At 37.6% G+C, this 21,130-nt stretch overlaps 1 protein-coding gene across 1 annotated transcript in view; it reads right to left on the bottom strand.

Moving 5' to 3' along the window:
• Positions 1-3,262: 3,262 nt before the first annotated feature.
• Positions 3,263-21,130, bottom strand: part of lrriq1 (leucine-rich repeats and IQ motif containing 1) — a 28,089-nt gene continuing 10,221 nt past the window's right edge. Inside the window, exons 13-25 of the mRNA XM_084409998.1 lie at positions 18,780-18,950; positions 16,112-16,444; positions 15,685-15,853; positions 15,010-15,129; positions 14,322-14,411; positions 13,142-13,269; positions 12,984-13,040; positions 12,759-12,847; positions 11,572-11,670; positions 7,540-7,639; positions 7,347-7,407; positions 6,976-7,093; positions 3,263-3,917 (exon numbers count right to left, since the gene is read on the bottom strand). Of these exons, the coding sequence (XP_084266124.1) occupies positions 3,784-3,917; positions 6,976-7,093; positions 7,347-7,407; positions 7,540-7,639; positions 11,572-11,670; positions 12,759-12,847; positions 12,984-13,040; positions 13,142-13,269; positions 14,322-14,411; positions 15,010-15,129; positions 15,685-15,853; positions 16,112-16,444; positions 18,780-18,950 (1,669 nt within the window). The 3' untranslated portion in view covers positions 3,263-3,783. The remainder of the gene's footprint in view (positions 3,918-6,975; positions 7,094-7,346; positions 7,408-7,539; positions 7,640-11,571; positions 11,671-12,758; positions 12,848-12,983; positions 13,041-13,141; positions 13,270-14,321; positions 14,412-15,009; positions 15,130-15,684; positions 15,854-16,111; positions 16,445-18,779; positions 18,951-21,130) is intronic.

The raw sequence follows: 21,130 nt of genomic DNA, 5'->3' as shown, positions 1-21,130 counted from the left end.
GTCTTAAAGAGACCGAGGGCCACTCTTTATACGGCAAAGAGTGGGAGATTCAAGCAACCACCCAACTTCTGAATATGGAGAAGGTGAAACTCCACCCACGCGCACAAGCACTAAATAAGATTTATGAAACTCTCTGATGACCCGAAATGAAACAGTTACACTTGCTTTCGCTTTCAGTGTGTTTGGATATCTCTAATGATCATTTAACTGATAAATCCGACTGGAGATATATTGCGCGATATTTAAAGTGTATTGTAAACAATATTAAGCATTTCACTAATCTTAGCCTATTAAAGTCGGATGAATGCTTAAAGAACACTATAAAGTAAGTTGTCTTTATAAAGCATTACACATTTTTTTACGTTATTTAATAAAACGAATAAAGTTATTAATAAATGACATCACGAGGAAAACATCAAAACGTTCTAGTTTTGTAGAAAAAAAACTGTATTTCACTGCAAATAACACACTTCATTTTCTAAATGTTTAATTCAGTAAGTGTAAAATGTTCCAGCGCATAATAGGCTATTGCCAGAAAAATATGCCTAGTCACGCATTATGGCATATGGGATAAAAACATTTATTTTACAGTTCTGTAAATGTCATCAAATTATTTAAGCATCTTATTTGCTCTATATTATTGAATGAATGATTTTAAGTTTTATTTATAAAAACAATCCTAAAAATATTTTTAAATATTGCCTTGTTAAATATCATGTAGCCTACATTTCCAGTGAAATTATAACATACTTTTTACTTATTTTAAACGTTTTTACAATCTAGTAAAATGACAGGCTATGGTCTTTATTTAGGCCTATATTCAAGATTTTTAACGTACCAGTAAAACCAGTAAACAGGCATTTGCTGCAGCACTTTTTTAAAGATCATTTTTCTTCTTATAACATTATTCTAATAGTTATTTATATCGGCACGACAAAAAATTGCGTTTGCAAGTCTCATGAAACGTCAATCTGAATCTTCCAATCAATAATACGACGAATAATAGCGAATAATATCACGACGGCACGCATGCAGCGCTTGCTGCCCGGTCACACTCATATAACTCAATTGTGAAGAAATGCAGGCTATGTGACCTGAATAAAAATAAAATAAATAATCCCTTTTCCCACACCATTTGAAAAGCTAGGCCTATATCCTCTCAAAGTTCAAGATAACTGACCATAAAATATGCTTTAATTGTCACAAATGATCAAGTCTGATACAGTATTTTCAATACAAGTTAAAAACTATTATATTAGAGTAGGGCCTAATTAGTTCGGTACTATTTTGTTGGCACACTTGGCTTTATCCAAAATCCACTGATAACGCAAACAACGAAGAGCTTGACATTCCCGACAGCAACAGTTGTGACACGCGCAGAAAGCATTAGCAAGAGTCATTTTTGGATGCGAGATTATAAAGCTCGGCACCAAAATGATTTTGCGACCACCTAAACGTTTGTATCTCAAACAGGAAAGGCGTCATCCGATACCACCCTCACTCCAAAGTGTGTGTAAGAGATCACCGTCTTCTCTCTGCCAGCAAACCTTACCACCTGCCAGGCTAGCCATATCTAAGGGTCACTTACAATGCTTGGGGTTTGATGGTGCCACTCCGAGAAAAAATGAAAATAAATAGGGGTGCTCTTAAGTAGCAGGGGGGTTCTTATTAAGGCTCTGAAATGACCTTCTATTTGGACCTCTTGCTGAGGGGAAAATGTGAGAAATTCTGTGTGGTTTGTTGAAATTTTGTCTGCGCATTAGAAGCAAAGCACATGAAAGCGCAGAAGAAGCTATATTACTTACGATCTAATTTCACTCAATTAAGCGCGTAAATACACGCGATGCTGCAAATCAACTAAAATAAGTGAACATTAAAGCAATGAGGTATTTAAAACACTTGATCTGTCATTTGATCCTTTCGATACCAAAAAAAAAAAAAAAAAAAAACATTATGCAACATTATGGGAAAAAGTTCTCCAAATTGGGTCTTTATTTTTGTATTTCTCTTGTAGCCTATATGGCTGTTTCTAATTATTAATTCAAACCTGTTAACATAATATATGAAGTCTTAATAACACAATATTCATACTGTCACCTATAAACCGTGAGGATCCTTGCATGTCCTTGATATAATATAATATATAATGTAAAAAGCTAATATGACAGCAGTGATATTTTAGTATCATTGATAGTTGTTATTAATATTTTGAATTACATTTTATATTTGTATATACATATTTTTAGGTAAACTTTTAGTAATTTTGTTTTGTTTTGTTAATCAAGTTTTTTTATAAATTAAAATGGAAAATGTGTTTTAGTTTTAGTTTTAGTTTCAGTTATAATAATAACCCGAATGACAGAGGGATCTCCCTAATATGATTTCTGTCAAATTGGTACAGAGATGATTTTCTCTATTATGAAAGTACATTCTAACATAATTTGAATGGTTTTGTAAAGGCTACATGAGGCTTTCAGGCCAATGACATGTTTGCCATTGTTTATTGCCTCTTTCTGTTTCTCTCTCTTTCTTATGTACTAGACAGAATGAATCTCTGGTGAAAGTCAGAGTTCAGCACGAGAGTGTCAGCTGGGTTTGTGTACATACGCCTTTGCAGTCACTTAAGTAATTAAAATGATAATAAACGGTTTGTGGCCACAGTCACTTCTTCCAGCTGCTGTGATCGAGCTGCTCAGGTCAGGCCAGATGCATTGAGCTTGCAATGTGAAATTTGGTTTGAAAGGCCTTTTCATTTTAGTGTGAAGGATTATTCAATGTGTAGGCTATTTATTTTCCCCATAATGCGTTCCTGGGTAGTTAAATACAACATAGTCTATTAGAAACCCAAACAAACCAATAGGTTTTATATGGCTCTGAAGGGTTTTACTAACCTATGCAGATCTGCTCTTGCTGGCAGTTGAAAAGATTATCTCTCAGGGTTTGCCTATATGTTTTCTGTGGGTAACAACTGGCATGAATTACCTGCTGGCATCAGTCTGTTATTCTGAGATTCAGCAAAAGTGGAAACTTGGAAATGTACTCTAATCAATATGGGACGCGTATCCAAACACAATGCCAAAACTCCCACTAATAAGACACCCCATTCTCAAGATTTAGGCTATTTTATCATTTCTAGGCATACAAAATGACCCCTAAACTGGTGCCAGAAAGTTAAAATACAGAAAGTATCTTAGATAACTTACTGGTTTGCCATAGATGCATTTAATCAGAGATTAAAAAAAATAGGTGTTTGAGGCAGAGCGGAGTACAAACCAAATACTTTATTTAAAGTGATTTTGATTACTTTCATTAAATGTGCATCATTTTATATTGAGCTTTATGAACAACACAAATTCCTAGTATAAGGAAAGAAAAAAGTAAATTAAATACAGGAACAAGCTGGTTTTTATTGCCTGTCATTGTCTGCATATTAAGCATGTCATTTGTAAATGGTTTCCACCCATTCCATGGCTCGCAGTGCTCATGTTAAATGGAGTGATACTTGAAAGCAATACGTATCCTGTGACCGCCTGCAGATATTTGGGCTATATCTCATCCATTGCTTCTAATTCATTTGTAGAAGAGGAAGCTGGATTTTAGTAAAAACAGCAGCTGCAAGGAATTTCAGCGGAGATCAAATGTGCATTGTAAGTCTTGTTAAGGGCTTACATCAACAAGACATCCATCACACTCGGAATATATACACGGCCGCAAATACGAAGGGTGAAAACAAAAGAACAAACTGAATCAATATTGTCTCAGCGCAACAAACACAAGCTCTTTTTACTTGTTCACTTTGGCCCTCTTCTTTCCTCCACCCCAGCCTCCACTCTGTCGCACTGGGTTGTCCCGGAACGAGATGCGTTCCTTTTGGCTCGGGGCTGAATTGACTCTGGTAGGGGATGGCACTTCTGTTTCTGTGAAGACAAAGATAATTTTGTAAAAATACACCTTCAATAATGCTAATCCATTTTCAAATACCTGTTAAGACTTTGACTGACATTTCTGGTCTTTCAAACACACAGAACAATGCAAGCTTTTTTCTGCAGCTGATGTGTTCCACGTGTAGAACCCATGGCTGCGCTCAGCAAGAAGTCATACATGGCAAAACGAAACAGCAGGTAAAACTTCATAGATTCGGGGGGATACCGTGCACCACATCTACCACACAGAATTCTATTTCGTTCCAAAGATCAAATGTAGTCTGAAGTCTGTTCTGTTCCTTGGCTCTTAATAAATTCAATACATTTTATGCAAACACTTTATTTTAAGGTGACAGTTTCACATTACTACAGTAATAACAGTAAATTATGCATAATTTCAAGTAACTAACCCTAAACCAAATCCCAACCTTAACCCTATAGTATGTACATGTAGGTAATTAATATTACTCAGTACTTACTTGTCTATTTACATGGAGTTACCTTAAAATAAAGTGTAACCCACTTTACAAATGTAGTAATTGTTTAGCTAATTCAAATTTTTCAAAAACTACATTTGTATTAATTTGTTCCTTGTCTGTGTTGTTTAAAGTGGAAAAACTAGACGTCAGCCCTCGATGGATATTAATTGCACTTCAAACCCTGGAAGTTTATATTCAAAGAGACAAATGTTGTTTCCCGAATTCTGTGGGCTGATATTTAATAAAACGGCCACACACTCACTTAACCGCTGTGACCAAACAAATTGTTTTCAGCCATTTTGCTCCCATTACCTTTGAAAGAGGGCAAAAAATGAGGCACCGGGAGATTTCCTCTACACACATAATGAAAACGTTTATGGCTCCCTAAACTGTTCTTTATGGCTCGGCCCCAGTAAGTAGAGGGTATCTTGTTGCATTAAAGCTAAGTAGTATTTATAGAGTCCTTACTATAATTGAACATGGTACTAAGCATGTCAACTTTGTGCCCATGACCTAATCGCTCACGCTGATCCAATTCAAATCACAAGAGGCCTATGATGGACTGGGAAAATTTGTATTGCGTTAGCTGATAAACAGGCTAACACACGCGACGGGAATAAAACATTCTCTTTCGGAAAATGAGTACTGATATTTGTGGATTATAGAGAAATAGCTTTAGCATACAAACTGTAAAATGAATCTATAAAGGAATCTTGCATTTAAATTTTCTTTGATCTGTAGAATTAGTCTTCATACCACTATAAGCTTCTCCAATAATTCACCTATATAAATACCTCTATGTGAAAGGGTTGATTCAGTCAGTCATTTAGACAGCCAGTCAGTCATTCAGTCGGTCAGGCTGTCAGCATCCTCGTGGATTTCATTTTCAAATCTTCAGCGGAATCTAATTTGGCTTTATTAGGACAGACAGTGAAAAGCCTTCACCGCCCGACATCACTATGTTAAATGCGCTGAGCCCTGCTTGTGTCACTCAGTGGGATCTTTGTCAGGGTGAGTCCTGAGTTGCACAGAGTGTGTGACAGAGCTCGCACTTAATCAGAGAGGTGTCAGGGGTCTCTCACTGACCGTTTCCTGCTGAAAGAGAGATTATTTCCCCCCCGTCCCCTCATCGACCCTGGCATCTGTCTGCTAAGCTGACACACGTGTTCACACACATACACACACGCACATATACATATATAATATTACTATTAAAAAGTTTAGAATTTCTTAATGTTTTTGGAAAAAATTGCATATGCTCACCAAGGCTGCATTTATTTGATCAAAAATACTGTAAAAAAGTAATATTGTGAAATATTATTACAATTTGACATTTGTTTTCTATTTTATTATATTTTGAGATTTATTTATTTTCCTGTGATGACAAAGGAGAATTTTCAGCATCATTACTCCAGTCTTCAGTGTCACATGATCCTTCAGAAATAATTATAATATGCTGATTTGGTGCTAAAATAAACATTTCTTATTATTATCAATGTTGCAAACATTTGTGCTGCATGATGTTTTTGTGGAAACTGTCATGCATTTTTTTCAGGATCATTTGATTAATAACAGAAGAACTGTTCACTCAGGTCATTGATCATAAATAAGATCATAGATTTTCACTTTTGATCAATTTAATTCATCCTTGCTGAATAAAAGCTAATTTCTTAGCCACATAAAAGAAAAATACTTAGCAACAACAAACTTTTGAATGGTATATACTACATATATATATATATATATATATATATATATATATATATATATATATATAAACATGTTTGTCTAAAAGTTCTCACGCATTCACTTGTCTAAATTTGGTCAGTGGAAAAACATTCCCCAGTGGAAATGTCGAGTGGTTTTCAATTGTGTGAAATCAGATTTGTGTGATGTTGTAATAGGTTATCAAGTGAGCCAGATGATGTGTACATTCATGTCAGTTTCCATCGAGCGCTTCATGCCACACCCACTGGACTCTGTGTGCAGTATTTGATTTGGCACCTGACTGACATGATTTAACCTCACATCATTGTGTGAAGTCTGCAGTAATTAATCCCATCCCTTAACATTTCATAAATTATTATACGGCGATGATGTTCTGAGTACAACCTAAACCTGGAGCAGAAAAAGAGATAACAGTAAAAAAAAAAAATATATATATATATATATATATTTAATAGTGTGTTATATGTACTCAGAAGTAGAGAAGGGAGTTTCACTGCTTTCCAAAAACTTCTTTTTTTTTTTTTTTTTTGCGTGATATTATTAACAATGAGGGCACAGATGTTTCAAATGTTAATGGTCTTTTACATACTCCATTACTTTTTTTATCAGCAAAAAAATATTTAAAAAGCAAATGGTCTGCTAAAGCCATATTTTTACACAAAACTTGTTTTACGCAAAAAAAAATGTTCACTGCATGAATATGCAGTTGGTCTCTCGATAAATATCAGTATTACCAAATATAAACAGACCTGGCACAAACAGATATAATGTGTTTTTAATATTTTTATATTTATTTTATGTTATCTAATTTTTTTAATGTTAATTCACTTAAGTAAAACACTCACTTCTGTTTTCAGTTGAGTGTCTCCGAGCTTGCGTATGCTTTTTAAGAGGTGGAGAGGCATCAGTGGAGTCAGCCCAAAATGTTTCTCCCGAATCTACACCGTCTCTCTCCCCAATGGCCTAAGAAAAGAAAAAAACAGGTACATTAAAGTATAGACAACCTCTCACACACTCAAACATTCATAAATTCACTCTCCTTCAAATGAGTGTTTACGGGGATAACAGCAGCAATTGTTAGTACGTTTTTTTATTTGCACGAGTACCACTTTAAATTTAACTTCACAGTTAATTAGCACAGGATTTGTGAAAAAAAGTGAGCAGTGTCATATTAGTGAACACTTTTAAGTACAGAGAGACAAAAAATGGCTCTTACCACAAGCTGCACTCTCCCACCATTAAGAATATCATGGCCAATATCAGGTAGGAAATGTTCCCTAAAAAAGTAATTGAATAGATTATCTCTAACACCATAACAACATATTCACAAAATGTGAGATGGTGTACGTTTACAAGTCATCACTATAACTGATTGTTGTGAACCATTAGTTCAGAGCAGTGTGCCTCACCGTCCCGTGCCTGTAGAGTCCGTGTCGGGTTGGAGCCACTGGTAAGTTTGTTTTTCCTCTGCTTTCGGTGATTTGTAAACTTCATTCGCTGCTTTGTGAGCTGCATTTGACATGAAACAAGAAGAAAAGTACCCAAAAGATTTTTTTCAGACACATCCATTTAAGACAATTCCTGATAAGCGCCAAGTGAATCAAAAAATAATAGTTTTGGACTGTAGCTAAGAAGCAGAAGAAACAAGTCTGTGAGGTTGGAGAGCACATAAAAATGACGTTTGTTTCACCAACTTCTGTGGTGTATATTTAAGTCATCTGAGCAATAAAAAAAACAAATGAGTATGTAAGAAGTAGGAAAATATGCATCACTAAAAAGCCTTAATTCAGAATAAACGTGTTCTCGGTTGGAGACTAGCATGAATTGATAACAACTTCTGACGGCCAAGTGCTGGAACTAATGAGCCATTTATTTAAGTCATTTCCATGGTTTTGCCAAAAAATAAAGAGCAGACAAGGTTTATGGGTTACAGTTGTCATGGGTTAATTGAAAATCCACTAAAAATGTCAAGTGATTAACTCCTCCCTAAGGGCTGAACAAGAAAACGGGGAAATAGGCAATCCACATTTATTGGTGCTGAAAAGTCTTACGGACAGATTTACTAAACAGAGCAAATTAGTGTGATTTTGCATATGCATTTGTAGGAGTTTCCCTTTCAGACGCAACCGGAGGAGAGTATTTAAATGAATCATGCAACGCGATTTACTAGTATTTATTTAACGGCCCAAAAAAAGCATGTCTTAAACCTGACGGTAATTTGCGCTGCTCTTGGTAGATTACGTTGATCGTTATGGAAATGATCCGGCTGCTGCTGTGTTCTTTAATGTGTGCATTGGAAGTAAATCACCCACAGAACTTTCCACTCCCAACGGCTTGGACTCTTGACACTTGAACACAAAATGAATGAATTTCATTGCATTCAATAACAAAATATTTAGCCAAATGGCCTTTGCAAACAAATCATGCTTTTCTCAAAACTAACTTTACTTAGTCATTTTGCAATGACCTTTAACCAATTGGCCCTGAAGTATTTTTTACTTGAAAATGGTGCTTATGTTATTTTTCTTTAAAATAAATGTCCACTGGTTTAATGTTGTCTAGTTTATCTAATGCAATGATAATCATACATTTTGTGTCCCTTAAGTGTCCAAATACTTTTGGAGCCACTGAATTTTAAAATAGAATAGAATAGAATAGAATAGAATAGAATAGAATAGAATAGAATAGAATAGAATAGAATAGAATAGAATAGATTAGAATAGAATAGAATAGAATAGAATATTTGGTACATAAGTTTATGTGATCATTTAACATTATTTATAATGTATATTATTAATATTTAATTTATAGCATTTAGCTGGTTATAGATTCAATATAATTCTATTTTAACAATGATAAAAATGTTACTTGAGTTCATAAAAAGTGATTCATAAAAAGGTGTGCATTAAGACAGGTTCATAATAAGTATTATTGTTTGCTGAACACACACAGATTTTAGGGAAGGACCTCCAGAGTTAACCACAGATATTATATGATAGAAACACATGCACATGTAGCATCCAGTAGCTCTCGAACTCGCATCCCCCCATCTATCCCACCCTCAGGACATTAGGAGGCCCAGGAGTCACGGCTGTTAGAAGGGCTCTTAAGTACATTAGGCAGTGTGGTGCTGCTATGGCGGTGGCAGGACTCAGAGAATCAGCTCTTTCATGGAGGGTCAGGATGACAGAACCGAACTGCTGGGGGTGGGTTCAACATGATTCCCTTAAGGTCACTGCGCAGGTATTTTCAGAAATCCTACTCTTCCTTCATACCAATACTGAGGCAATGACACATGGTTAGCCCTAACCAAACCAGGATAGCAACTGAGAGAGCGAGAATAACAAGAGAGTGAGAGAGAAAGTTCAAAAACACATTAAGATTATATATGCATCCTCAGAGGGAACTTTAAAATGAAAAAAGACACCAAAAAACATTTTTAACAAAAAAGTACAATACAAAAAAAGTATTTTATCCACAATAGATCTTTCATATTTTGATGCTTATATACATTCCATCTCACAAAATACTTATCTCGTGTCTATCAAAAATGCCTCCATAGATTTTCTAGTTATTTTGGGGTCTGACTTACTAAACTGGAATTTGGTGTCCAAAATGCCTAAATTGTTTCACTGCAGTGAAGTCACCCCATGCACACACGCATAGGCTATCCACAAGACACACTTTGCATGTGGGGGATTCTTGAGTGTATGTGTGTGTGTACGAGACATACCCAAGGGGCTTTGATTGTTTGGGAGTTCTCCGAGTAGCCTCAAAGAAGGAGGTCAGGTCTTTTATCGTGAGGTTCTGTCTCCCACTTTCCTTTACCCTGGGTCAAACCTTCACCTCCAGAGAGCAGACCACAGGCGGTCAACCAGCGGTCAACACACACATACACACACATTGTCAATCACATCAATTTGAAGCAATCAAAAAAGGACACCAAAATGGAGGGAATCTGATTAATCTTAATGTGAGATTTAAATGCTTGGTTTATCTGAACTTTTTTTAAGTTTAAGAACTGATGTTTTAAAAACCCTCTGATTATTTTAATTTATTTGACTCAAGTGCAAAAAAAGAAACAATCAAGTCATTTGTTAAGCTACACATATGAACCAAGTAAGACATATGTCAGTTAAACTCCTTCAACTGATTCAAAAAGTGGACTCTGTGGACTCTCTTGCAAGATTTCCTTGCAAAGGAATCCAACCAAACCAAAAGCATCATCTACTTGAGAAGTGATACAGTGCCAAGCCCAGCAGATACAGGAGACTGGAAATACAGGACACATGGTGTAAATTAAACACAGGAGAGCAGCAAAAACTTGCAGGTTAATGCAAGGCAACTACGCTGCATTTAACAAAAAAGTGATTGCATTTCTTAAGATTAAAGATGTGGAAACCAACATGAGCAGGGCATCATGGGACTGTGTCCTGGCTTTGGGGTTGGGTAAGGCTACCTGCTCTTCCCCTCTGCTGACCTGCGGAAGGCACCAGCAACACAACCCCAACCCCACCAGGGACGGCCCCAAGCCTCAGGCTACAGGCTGGCCGCCGCTCCCCTGCTCTCCCCCAGCAGGGGCTTACATTTCAGCCGAGCGCTCCAAGCCCCCTTCTGGAGGTGATTAGCCCCCCGAAGCCGTGACAGATTCTTTCCGAGATATCCGCCTCACTCGTGTTTATTTTATCCAAGCTCTCTTTTGTGGATGTGCTGGACATGAAGTAACCCACTTGAAAATGGGTATCGGCTTACATACGCCATGGGACTGGCGGAGGAGTCGGAACAACAACAAAAAAGTCAAGAAAAAAAAGCAACCGTTCGCTTGTAAAGAGGATATCTTTTCATTTATTTGCCCTGCTCTTTAACGTGACCCTTCATCTATCCCTTATCTCTTACGCTCGGTAGCATCGCACTGAAAGCCCCACCCCCTAGGGTGGCACAAGGGCTGCAGACAGCACTCTCTCTCAGTCTGGAACCCCTAAGTGCCCTACCTCCTCTGTACTTAACTCAATTTCACACTTCAGGTCCGCTACAAAGTCTCCTGAAATACAATCATCTTGTTTATTCTCCACCATCCCAAACAACCTAATAGCTAGCTATTTACGATCCCATCATGTGCATTCAATTTGATCGAGCGATGTGTATGTTTTTGTGTATTACACACAAGATAGATCCAAGCGTGTCCCAAATGACTGTATGGATCCAGCCCACGGGGAATAATAAAAATGGATCAGTTCTCTCAGAATTCAGGAAATTGTGCAAACTCCATCAGTTGTTGTAAATTATATGACAACAACTGATTCATATAATAAACCAATTGATTCATAAGGTGAATCAGTTCATTTATGTAGAGAAAAAAATTGTAATTCATTTGAAATGTGATTCATTTTAAAATGTATATAGTGATTTATTTGGTTTGTGGTGTATATAAACAGTCCTACCTTTAAAGTTGTCCTTGAAAGCGAAACGTGTTCTTTGAGTTTCTGTGGAAACAAACTGGCTACTGTGGCTCCTGAACAGGGCCAGACGTAGATTTGGGTCTAGAACACATAACACAGACAGGAACGCAGCCACAAATGAGCTCATGCGAATGCAGGATTCATCGAGCAGACAAGCGCAAACAGAAAACTGACAGAAACCAAAGCTTCACTTTCCATTACGAGACCAAAGGGCCTATGGAGCGGTGGCTCTGAGAGCTTGACACAGGCCCTCATTTGATGGGGCCATGATTGGATTTGTGGCATTAGAGTCACGCACTCCTGACCTTGATCAAAGCCGGCTTCAGGCCAACCCTCTAGGATCCAGACCAGGGCCAGGACTACCGTGTCTGGGATTCTTCTTAGACTCATGGCCCATTGAACTTATGAGCGCTGATGTTTCCTAACTCCTAGTAATGAAGCTGATTCTGGGCCCTTGGAACTCAAAGCACGATGGAATATATGTGAGAATGTTTGCAGACAGGCCAATCGAACATGACAAGGCATGGAACAGGGTGGAGCAGCTTGCTGTTATGACAGATTAAGCTTCTCATGGAATCAAAAGATCCATGCTAAGTGTGGCACAACTGCTCACCAAAGACAGAGAAGTTTCTGAATGTCAGTACAGATTGATTGATAGCAGCCTTTTTAGTGGTAGTGATTTTAATAGACTAAATATGCAGTATTATAATGCAATGTAACTTTACTGACAGGAATGTACTTGCACTGGCTATGCCGGATGCTAATACTGTAAGGAATCTACAGTGGTTCTCAAACTTTTTGAGAACCCCATTGTCCACAACAATATTCAAAGGCTCACAGGATAAGAATTAATTTTTTTTTATGTTTTACTTATAATATTTTGTAGCTTGGCCTAATTATAAAATGTACGTATATTCATAAAAATGCACATGGAATTATACGATTTTATTGATTTAAATGACTTTCCCAGGTCTAGAAATCTTTATTTTAAATCATTGTAAGTCATGATGAGGCCCCTTATGAAGATTTCAGAGGTCCCTAGTAGGCCCAGGCCCCCTGATTGAGATGCACTGATTTAGGATTTCCAATATAGGATATACTGAATTAAAAGTTGAATGGTTTTAAGTATAGCTCATAAGATGGATGGATAGATGGATGGATATGCCTACCCAATAATCTTTTCTCCTGCTGTTTCCTGCCTTTCATTTTTTTGGCTCTCTTCAGCATGAGAAGGGCAGTGGATTCATTAGTGATGCCCCTGAAATAGAAGTTAGCAAGAGTAACTAAAATGGCCTTTTTTTTTATTATGTAGAATTAAAAATAATTTACTATTATTTATTCCAATAATATTATTTATTATTGAAAGGACTGCACAAAGGAGCATAGAAACATACCATTCATTGAGGATTTTTTCTGATTTCTCGGACATGTTGTTCTTTTTGAGGACTGATCTGGAAATGTTTGTTCAGAAAACCATAGGCATTGTAAGAAAACATTAGCAAAATGTTTATTTGAATAATCATGAGCATTAGAAACTAAGCCAAATGATCACCTGCTACTAAGGTGAGGCGACACGCTTTGCTCCAAGCAGGCTGCATCTTCACTATCTGGCCAGGCATGTTTAGGTTGCCGTGGAAAAACAGATAGGGTCTTTGGCGGCATCGGAAGAAGGAGTTGAGACTGTAAGTACCGAAAAAGATAATCAAAGATAGCATCAGTATGTCATTTCTAACACTATTTTAATGATCTAAGCGCATTGTCTAAAGTGCACTTAGGGCGTGTCCGAATCCACTTTTGCTAGTTTAACGACGGGAAAAATGGTCGGTGTGCCCGGCGCATGGTCCAAAAGGGTTGTCCCTATTCTCTTAATAAGTAATGGGTGTGTTTTGGGCGTAACGTGCAATAAATCAATCAGAGTCTCATCTCCCATTCCCTTTAAAAGCCAGTTGCGCTCGCGCCATGGCGGATTCGCTATTTACATGGCGGGATTTGCAAGCGGAAAAACTGAATGCTTCTCTAGCGCGCGAGCAGACCATCTACGGGATAAAGTGTATGTGGACCCACCTATAGGCACACATTACTAACGTGCTCTTTAAATAACAAAAAAATATTGCGCCATTGACTTTAGACCAGGTTTCAGTTGGTCAATGGTGCAGACTGTTTCAGTTGCCTCAAAATAGCAACGCACCTACAATGCGCCTGAACACAGCTCGTTTTCAGACCAGCACGCCCATGGATGCACAAATGGGCGGAAATACATTTGCTATTTAAACAACGTGGCGCAGGACGTAAAAATTATAACTGCGACGGACTGAAACTAGCAAAAAACACTTGCGTTGCACCTAGCGCCGGGTGTATGATAGGGCCCAAAGACTTTCTTGACGTGAACTTTCAATTCTTTTATGTAAGCATAGATAATATTTCTGCTGCTCAGTTTTCATCTTGGTTAAGAACATTGAAGTGCATTCGACAATCTCTACATCTCCACAGCAGCAGCTGCATCACATCACAGCGCCGCTACCGTGATAGAAAAGGCCAGCTCTTGCTAAAGAAAAGAAACCGCAGGAGACAAAGCACCGTGCTGAAAAATGACATCTGCTGACGAGAAGGAAGTTTGAGGCGGCCCAGAAAGTAATTGTGTTTTTGGAGGCAATAAATTCGGCACTTAATCACCCAGAGAGACTCTGATTGTGCCGGCCCACAGACAGAAGGAGGGTTCCTAGGGCTGTTACCTTTGGCAATGGCAGTTGTTCCGAAAATGGCATAATTCTGGCCGGTGAAGAATAGGAATGCAGGGTTATCCAGTCTTTCTCCTGCGTTTTCTATTTACAACAAGACGCACACAAAATTAAAAAGAGCTGGTACTCAGCTATTCTAAAATGGCATCTGATTGAATTTGCATAGCTAAAAGCAAGTAGCAGTCAGATCACATTAAGTTAAAAGCACTGAACTCGTTTCATGTGTGTGACAAACACCTGAGAATGTATCTACTTCAAAAACAGATTTTTTTCCCCCCCTGAAGTCGTGACAGGCAGAAATTGAAGAGCCAACTTATGAAAAACTCCTGAATTTTCAGATGATAATACAGATCAATTTAACATGACATCGTAATACACTATAATAAATCGCCTAATAAGCTACACAGATGAGCTCACTTAGCGTAATTCATAGGTTAAGCCAATGTTAATTTGAGTAAACGTGATGCAAACGGGCTGAAAATAGCAGGTGACATAAGAAAAACAAGGTTTTCCTTCCCCTCTTTCCCGCTCATTGACTGTTCTTTTTCAATACCTAATCACTGCTGACAGCCTCCTGCCTCACGGCTACGAGCGCTAGTTAAAGGACTGTCAGCGCAGTGGCCCAGGCTATCTGTCTGCCGAATTCACCGTAATGGCAGGAGCACCACGCATCTGCTCATACCTCATCAAAAATGAATTCTTCCATGTCCACCTCTTCAAAGTCCTCATCGCTTTCTGTGATCTGAACGGCAGCTAGAGCACGGGCCAGTCTTTTCCGCAGAACGCAGCCTCTCCACACAGCCTGCAGGGGCAATACACACAGCCATGAATCACATGCAAGCATAAATATTGTGTGTTATCCCATTAGGAAGATAAAACATGTTAACCTCTGTTTAATTGCCCCGAGGTCTGCAGTTTGAACTTTCTGTGACTTTGGCTTTGTAAGACAAATGTAACACCGGGATGCCTTTAAATCTGCGTACTCCCCGCGGGAAAAAAAAGACTTAACAGATCAGAACCCTAGCGCTCCCACTCCAGCGACACGTTGGAATCTGATTAATCATTTTTTTCTCTCGGTTCGAGTCCTTAGAGACTCATTAAACACAAAGAGAGAGAGAAAATATCCCTTAGAAGTTACATGTGAAAGGAATAGCCTGTTTTTCAAAAGCACTACCTACCGACTCAAAACAAGCCCTTGGCAGTAATAGGTGTAATGAAGATGATTTAATTTTATTCAAGTTATTTATTGCATTCATAAAAGGAGGTATGGAAAACACGTTTCCAGAGATATGATGCTGTAGATCAAACAGTCCTTGAACAAAACCAAACTGAACATAGGAATTTTTGTGAGTCTCACCTGAATAACAACAGCAGCACGTTCCCTCTCAGGCCTCTCAATGCAGGTATCTTCCACCTTCTGAAGACTTGATTTTGTGTTAGTTTTTTCAATTAAGTCTGGGAGGCCCTCACGTCTCCGCAATACGCATCTCCTCCGCCAGCGTTGCTGGATCACCACAGCTGCCTCTCTGAGTGATAGCACAGAAGACAAAAGACAATTTTATCTGATGACTCACCAAGGTCATGAGAGACTAAATGAATGTCACTGAACTCAAGCCTTGGATGATTCATCTGCTCTAAAACATCTGGAGAGAGACCCAGCAGGGTTCCGATGTCATATGAATGACTTAAAGATGAGCTTTATTTTGATTACCTTTAGCTAAAATTAAACGTACCTTCAAATCATGGGAGATGATTTCTACAAACAGATAATAAATGCTGTAAACGTTACTGCGACAAAGTAAGAGAAATATTGTGCACTTTGTGTCTCCATGCAGTCAGCAGATCGAAGCTCAAGGTCAGATTGAGAAAGTTGAGTCTTCTGTGGATTCTGCCAATCTGCTGTATGTCGAGGTTGCTTCTCTGGACTTTGTCCCTGTGAAAAAGATGCTTCAGAAAACCTACATGAACGACTACAAGCAGTTGCGGCCAGTGCAGAATCTTCAGTGACACAACTGTCACCGTATTCATGGGCGTAACGCTGGTCCACTGCCAATCTGAACAGGTCTGGTTGGTGACCAATGGCAAGAAGCTGGGCATCATGTTGCGAGGGCGCAGAACTGCGTGAAAAACGTGAGAACAAAAATACACAAATTTCATGTATTAGGAACCATTCACACACAGGGTTTTTGCATTCCACTACGTTGCTTTTTCATTATCATTCTCTGTAAACATGCACTGGATTTATGTGTTTGGAAGTAGTGTTAGCATCTAGTGTTTTTGCAGCATCTTGCACATAACACGGCATTTTAAATGCAAAATTGCAAATGGCCCCTCAAAAGTCTTTTATGGAAAAACACTACAAGTTCCTATTAGATAACATTAGTTTGCATTATGCATTAACTAATATTAACTAACAATGAGCAGTACATTTATTACAGTATTTATTCATCTTTGTTAATGTTAGTTAATAAAAATACAACTGTTCATTGTTAGGCTAGTTCATGTTAGATTAATTCGGATTTTGATTTTAATATTATTAATAAATGCTTTAGAACTACTTTTCATTAATAGTTCGTGGTAACTACTGCAGATAAGTAATCTTGAAATGAAAATGTATTATAATGTTTTACCAACATCTTGATGAAGATTTAAACTAGCCTTTAACATGTGAATTAGACATTTCTTGAGGGATGTAAAACTATAATGAAGTGTTTCAGGAAGTTTCTACAAAGGTGTCTCAATACCCCTTTAATTACTCTATTAGCCATGGCTAGTTCGCCCCTCCTGCCCCTGACCCCTGAGCCTGTCTCTGCTGTCAACATCAGAAACCAGCTCTGTCACTATTGAGTCCCTGCTATTCTAATCCTCTGACACGGTTAAGGGGGCATCCGCACCCCTCCAACACACACTTCAGTCCAGAATAGAGTCGTAAAAAGATCCATCCAAGAGTCCAATGCAATGTACATTTGTACTGGGAAACAAAAACTACTGTCGAAACATGTTCAAATACAGCACAAGCACAGAGATGTGGCTAATTTGATTACCTCATTAAAACAAATTAATGTCAATTTGCATATACAGTCAGCAATGGACATTCTGAAAGCCAAACATTATTACAAGCTGTAAAAAGCATGCCAAGGAAAATAAATACAATCCTAGACCTTGCACAGTTCCCCTACTTACTGACAACTGAAATTACCTCAGAGAAAAACCGGGATTTTTGGGTTTTTGAATTATTTTGAAGAACTAACACAGCTTTTGCTGTGACAAAACATTCCTCTTTATAATTCAGTGTCATAAATTCCATTTCATTACTGTGGTTTGATGACATTAAATGAATCCCTCAATTCAGTCTGTCACTCTAATCAACACGGGCATTGGTTTACCATTGTATCGCGGTCAGACGGCAGAGTCTTCACCTAGCCAAAGCTTGGGACTGACATTGGGTCAGGTCAGATGTTAAACGTCTGCAGCGGTCCCAACGGGTGTGCAAAAGACCCTTTGTGCAGAGTGTGCGGCGGAAGGGTTGGGGGGGATTCTCTAAAGTCCTCCAAGCTATGAGAGACCTCAGCTTGAACCACAGGACACACAGACTTCTGCCAATCATGCTGTATGAAACATGGTGAGTGTTCTGCTTTATTTGCTGGTGGTCTGCAGCAGCGTCTAAGGCGGCTTTTGTATTGACAGAAGTGAAAGTGTAATTTTTGGTTGATATTCACCATGTATGAGCTCAAAGAAATAATTAGCTGATGCCAAAATTAACAAATGCTACATTTCTACAGCAATACCACAAGATTTTAAAAATAATGAAATGCTCAGTTTAAGTTTTCTCTGCCATACCGCATATGCATATATCTGAAATCCAGGCCTAAAAGACCTAAAATAGGTCTAAAAGACCTAAAATAGGGCTAAAATAAATAATTCTTTTATATATAAAATAATTATTTATTTTAGCCCTATTTTAGGTCTTTTAGGCCTGGATTTCAGATTCTTTACAAAGACCCTCTGCATAAACTATGTAGTATATCTGCATAAACCTACAGTTAAAATATGATTAAATATAAATAACTATTATATGCATTTTTCATAACTGAAATGGATTTCAATAGAAGTCTTGGTTTAAGTCCTGGTTCATACTTCACCTTATATAATTTGGGATTAGCAACCAGGGCTAAAAGCAATTATTTTTTGAATTTGTAAAAAGTATTAAGTGAAGCTGGGAGAACCTCATTCAAATTAGTAGATGAAAGCATAGACAAATTATCCAAAATATTTAATACACACAAGGGATGGGGGATGAAAAGAACTGTGTGGACCTGCTGATATATTGTATCAGTCACTTTACAAATAGGACTATGTGCTATAATATTCTACAGGAATTACATTTTGACCAAATGGATTTTTATTAGTACTTTCCAGAGACATTAACTGGTACAGAAACTGGTTGTCTACCTGATCTCCATCTTTTGCTGCTGGATGAGTGAATCTCGCTGTTTCTGCTGTGCCTGACAGAAGGCCTGGAAAGTCCAATTCTGTTCTGGACCATTTGGGGACGCCGCTGCTGCAGCGATCTGCTCATTATTCAACTTAATCAAACCAGGCACTGTCTCCAGAAGCAAGGACCTGAGAGAAAAAAAAAGGGCATTTCAGACATTTACCTGGAGAAACGACCACACAATGTGCTCAAAGCTCTTTGAAATGATTGGTTTAACTGTTGGTGACTGTTTATTTTATAATGTTTAACAAAGCTAGACAGTCTTAGCAAGGGTTATAATTGAGAAACATAAAAAAAATGGTATCTTCTAAAAATCTAGATTAAATATAAAGAGGGTGCCACAAAAAAGGCCAATCAGTTTACAATTATGATTTAAACAGCTTCTTTTGCAAAACAATTAGTATTTCAGATGTAAGGTAACCGCATTTACTGTCCACTGCAACCATAAAAAAGTAACGGGTAAATTTTAGTTCCAGTCCCTCCCTCTCTCCGTCTCCATGGGCTTTCTATTGGAGAATATTTACATTGAGCAGACGAAATCAGTTAGGAAATGGGGATAAAACGTTTAATGGTTTTGACATTCTGGACCCGAGAGAATCAACAGAGCGCCTGTGCATCGAGTAAGAGGTTTAGTCAGAGTCTCCCTTTCTCAGTAAGAAACTGCATGATGACACTCGGCTTGGATTAGAAGTGAAAAAGGGTTCGCTGGCCTCAATCCAGAGATGTGACAGCCATTCAAGTGAGCATACATTGCTTTTTTGGTCATTGGTCTTCAATGTGTTTCAATGTACGAGAGTGTATGAGAAAAGAGAAGAAAAATGCTGAGAGAATAAAAATGATTTTTAAGAACCAATAACAATGAAATTACTGTAGAATTATTGTAGTCACTTCATTAATTATTTATTTTGTTCATTCATCAATTATTATTTATATGATAAATCTTATATTTGATTTATATCTTTGTTTTTGTTCTACTAAATATTATTGATTTACATATTAAAGAAAAAATATTTAACTTTTACTAAGTGTTCTATGTTGTTTTTTTTACTTTAAAAACAGTCAAATATTTGTTCAAAACTAGATTTTCAGGTGTGGTATATTAGTTATTAATAATTAAGAATTCAATTAATCGGTAAAGATACACTTTCTTTTCTTTTTATGCCTTTATTGACATTGAAGGAGAGATGGGAAGCAATGGGGGAGAGAAACTATGCATTGATGGTTTATCACTAGTACAAATAATGGAAAATAAAACCAAACAATATTTTATTCAAGCTGATTTTTTCATAAAAGGGGATCAAATAGGTCAAAAAATTGCTAAAAGCCAACATATCCTAAAATCAGGGCTATGAAAAAGCATTTACCAGGAAGTTACGTTATATCTGAGAAATCATAATAGCTTATGCATTTGTTATGTCACTAAAAAGTAGACATGTTCAGCTGCTTCACTTTTACAATGGTCCTATATTATACACAAATGCTCCTTTTGGCCATCTCGTGTCCAGTCGTTAGGTTCCTATTACTACCAAGAAAAGGACTCTATTCATTACTCGTGAAAACTTCCCTGTAAACAAAGAAACTTACAGCAGTTCGATTAATCTTGCTAAAGTCAGCTCTCCCAGACTCTGAGCGCTCGTGCGCTGTGTACTTCTTTGAAATATTCTTTGGTGCTTTAATTTAGGCTGTGTTATCACTGGACGGGGATGAAAGGGCCAGTGGAGAGCGAGAAAAACACTGGGTCTAATTCGGTTGTTGGCATTGAGGGTTAGACAAAGTTCAGCACAATACTGAGCCTGACTTGAGTGAACTTCCTATAAGTCATTACAGAATAAAACAGATGTAAAGACACAACAGATATATTTCACCTCAGATTTCTCCTTGGAAGCCACATGCAAAATGTGGTAAATGAAGTTTAAAAAATAACTAACAAAATGGACAACTAAATATTTTACTGCTGACTAAGGAGCGAGTCAATTTTGTCAGTAAGATCCTGTCAGAAAAATAAATGCGTTGCCAACAACAAACCCCTGGGCCTTCTGAACAATAAAGTCGTGACAGTCAACAAACCTCTTTGGTATGTATGATGTTATTTTTTCCATTTTGACTGAATGAACTGGACTGGTTCTATACTTCCCTAATCTCCTTGTTCTGTCTCTCACACATTTTTTCTACCACATAAGAACATATAATTTGCTCAATAAAAACTATCTACAAACTGCTGGCACTTTAGGAGCACATTTGCTTAAAAAATATTCCCCCACTGAGCAAATATTTTCAGAATTACGAGCACTTAAGTCCACGTGCGTAC

Source organism: Rutilus rutilus (assembly GCF_951802725.1).
Source record: "Rutilus rutilus genome assembly, chromosome: 5".
Lineage (NCBI taxonomy): Eukaryota > Metazoa > Chordata > Actinopteri > Cypriniformes > Leuciscidae > Rutilus > Rutilus rutilus.
The sequence above is the reverse complement of the archived record's forward strand: the minus strand, read 5'-3'. Positions and strand labels throughout refer to the sequence as shown.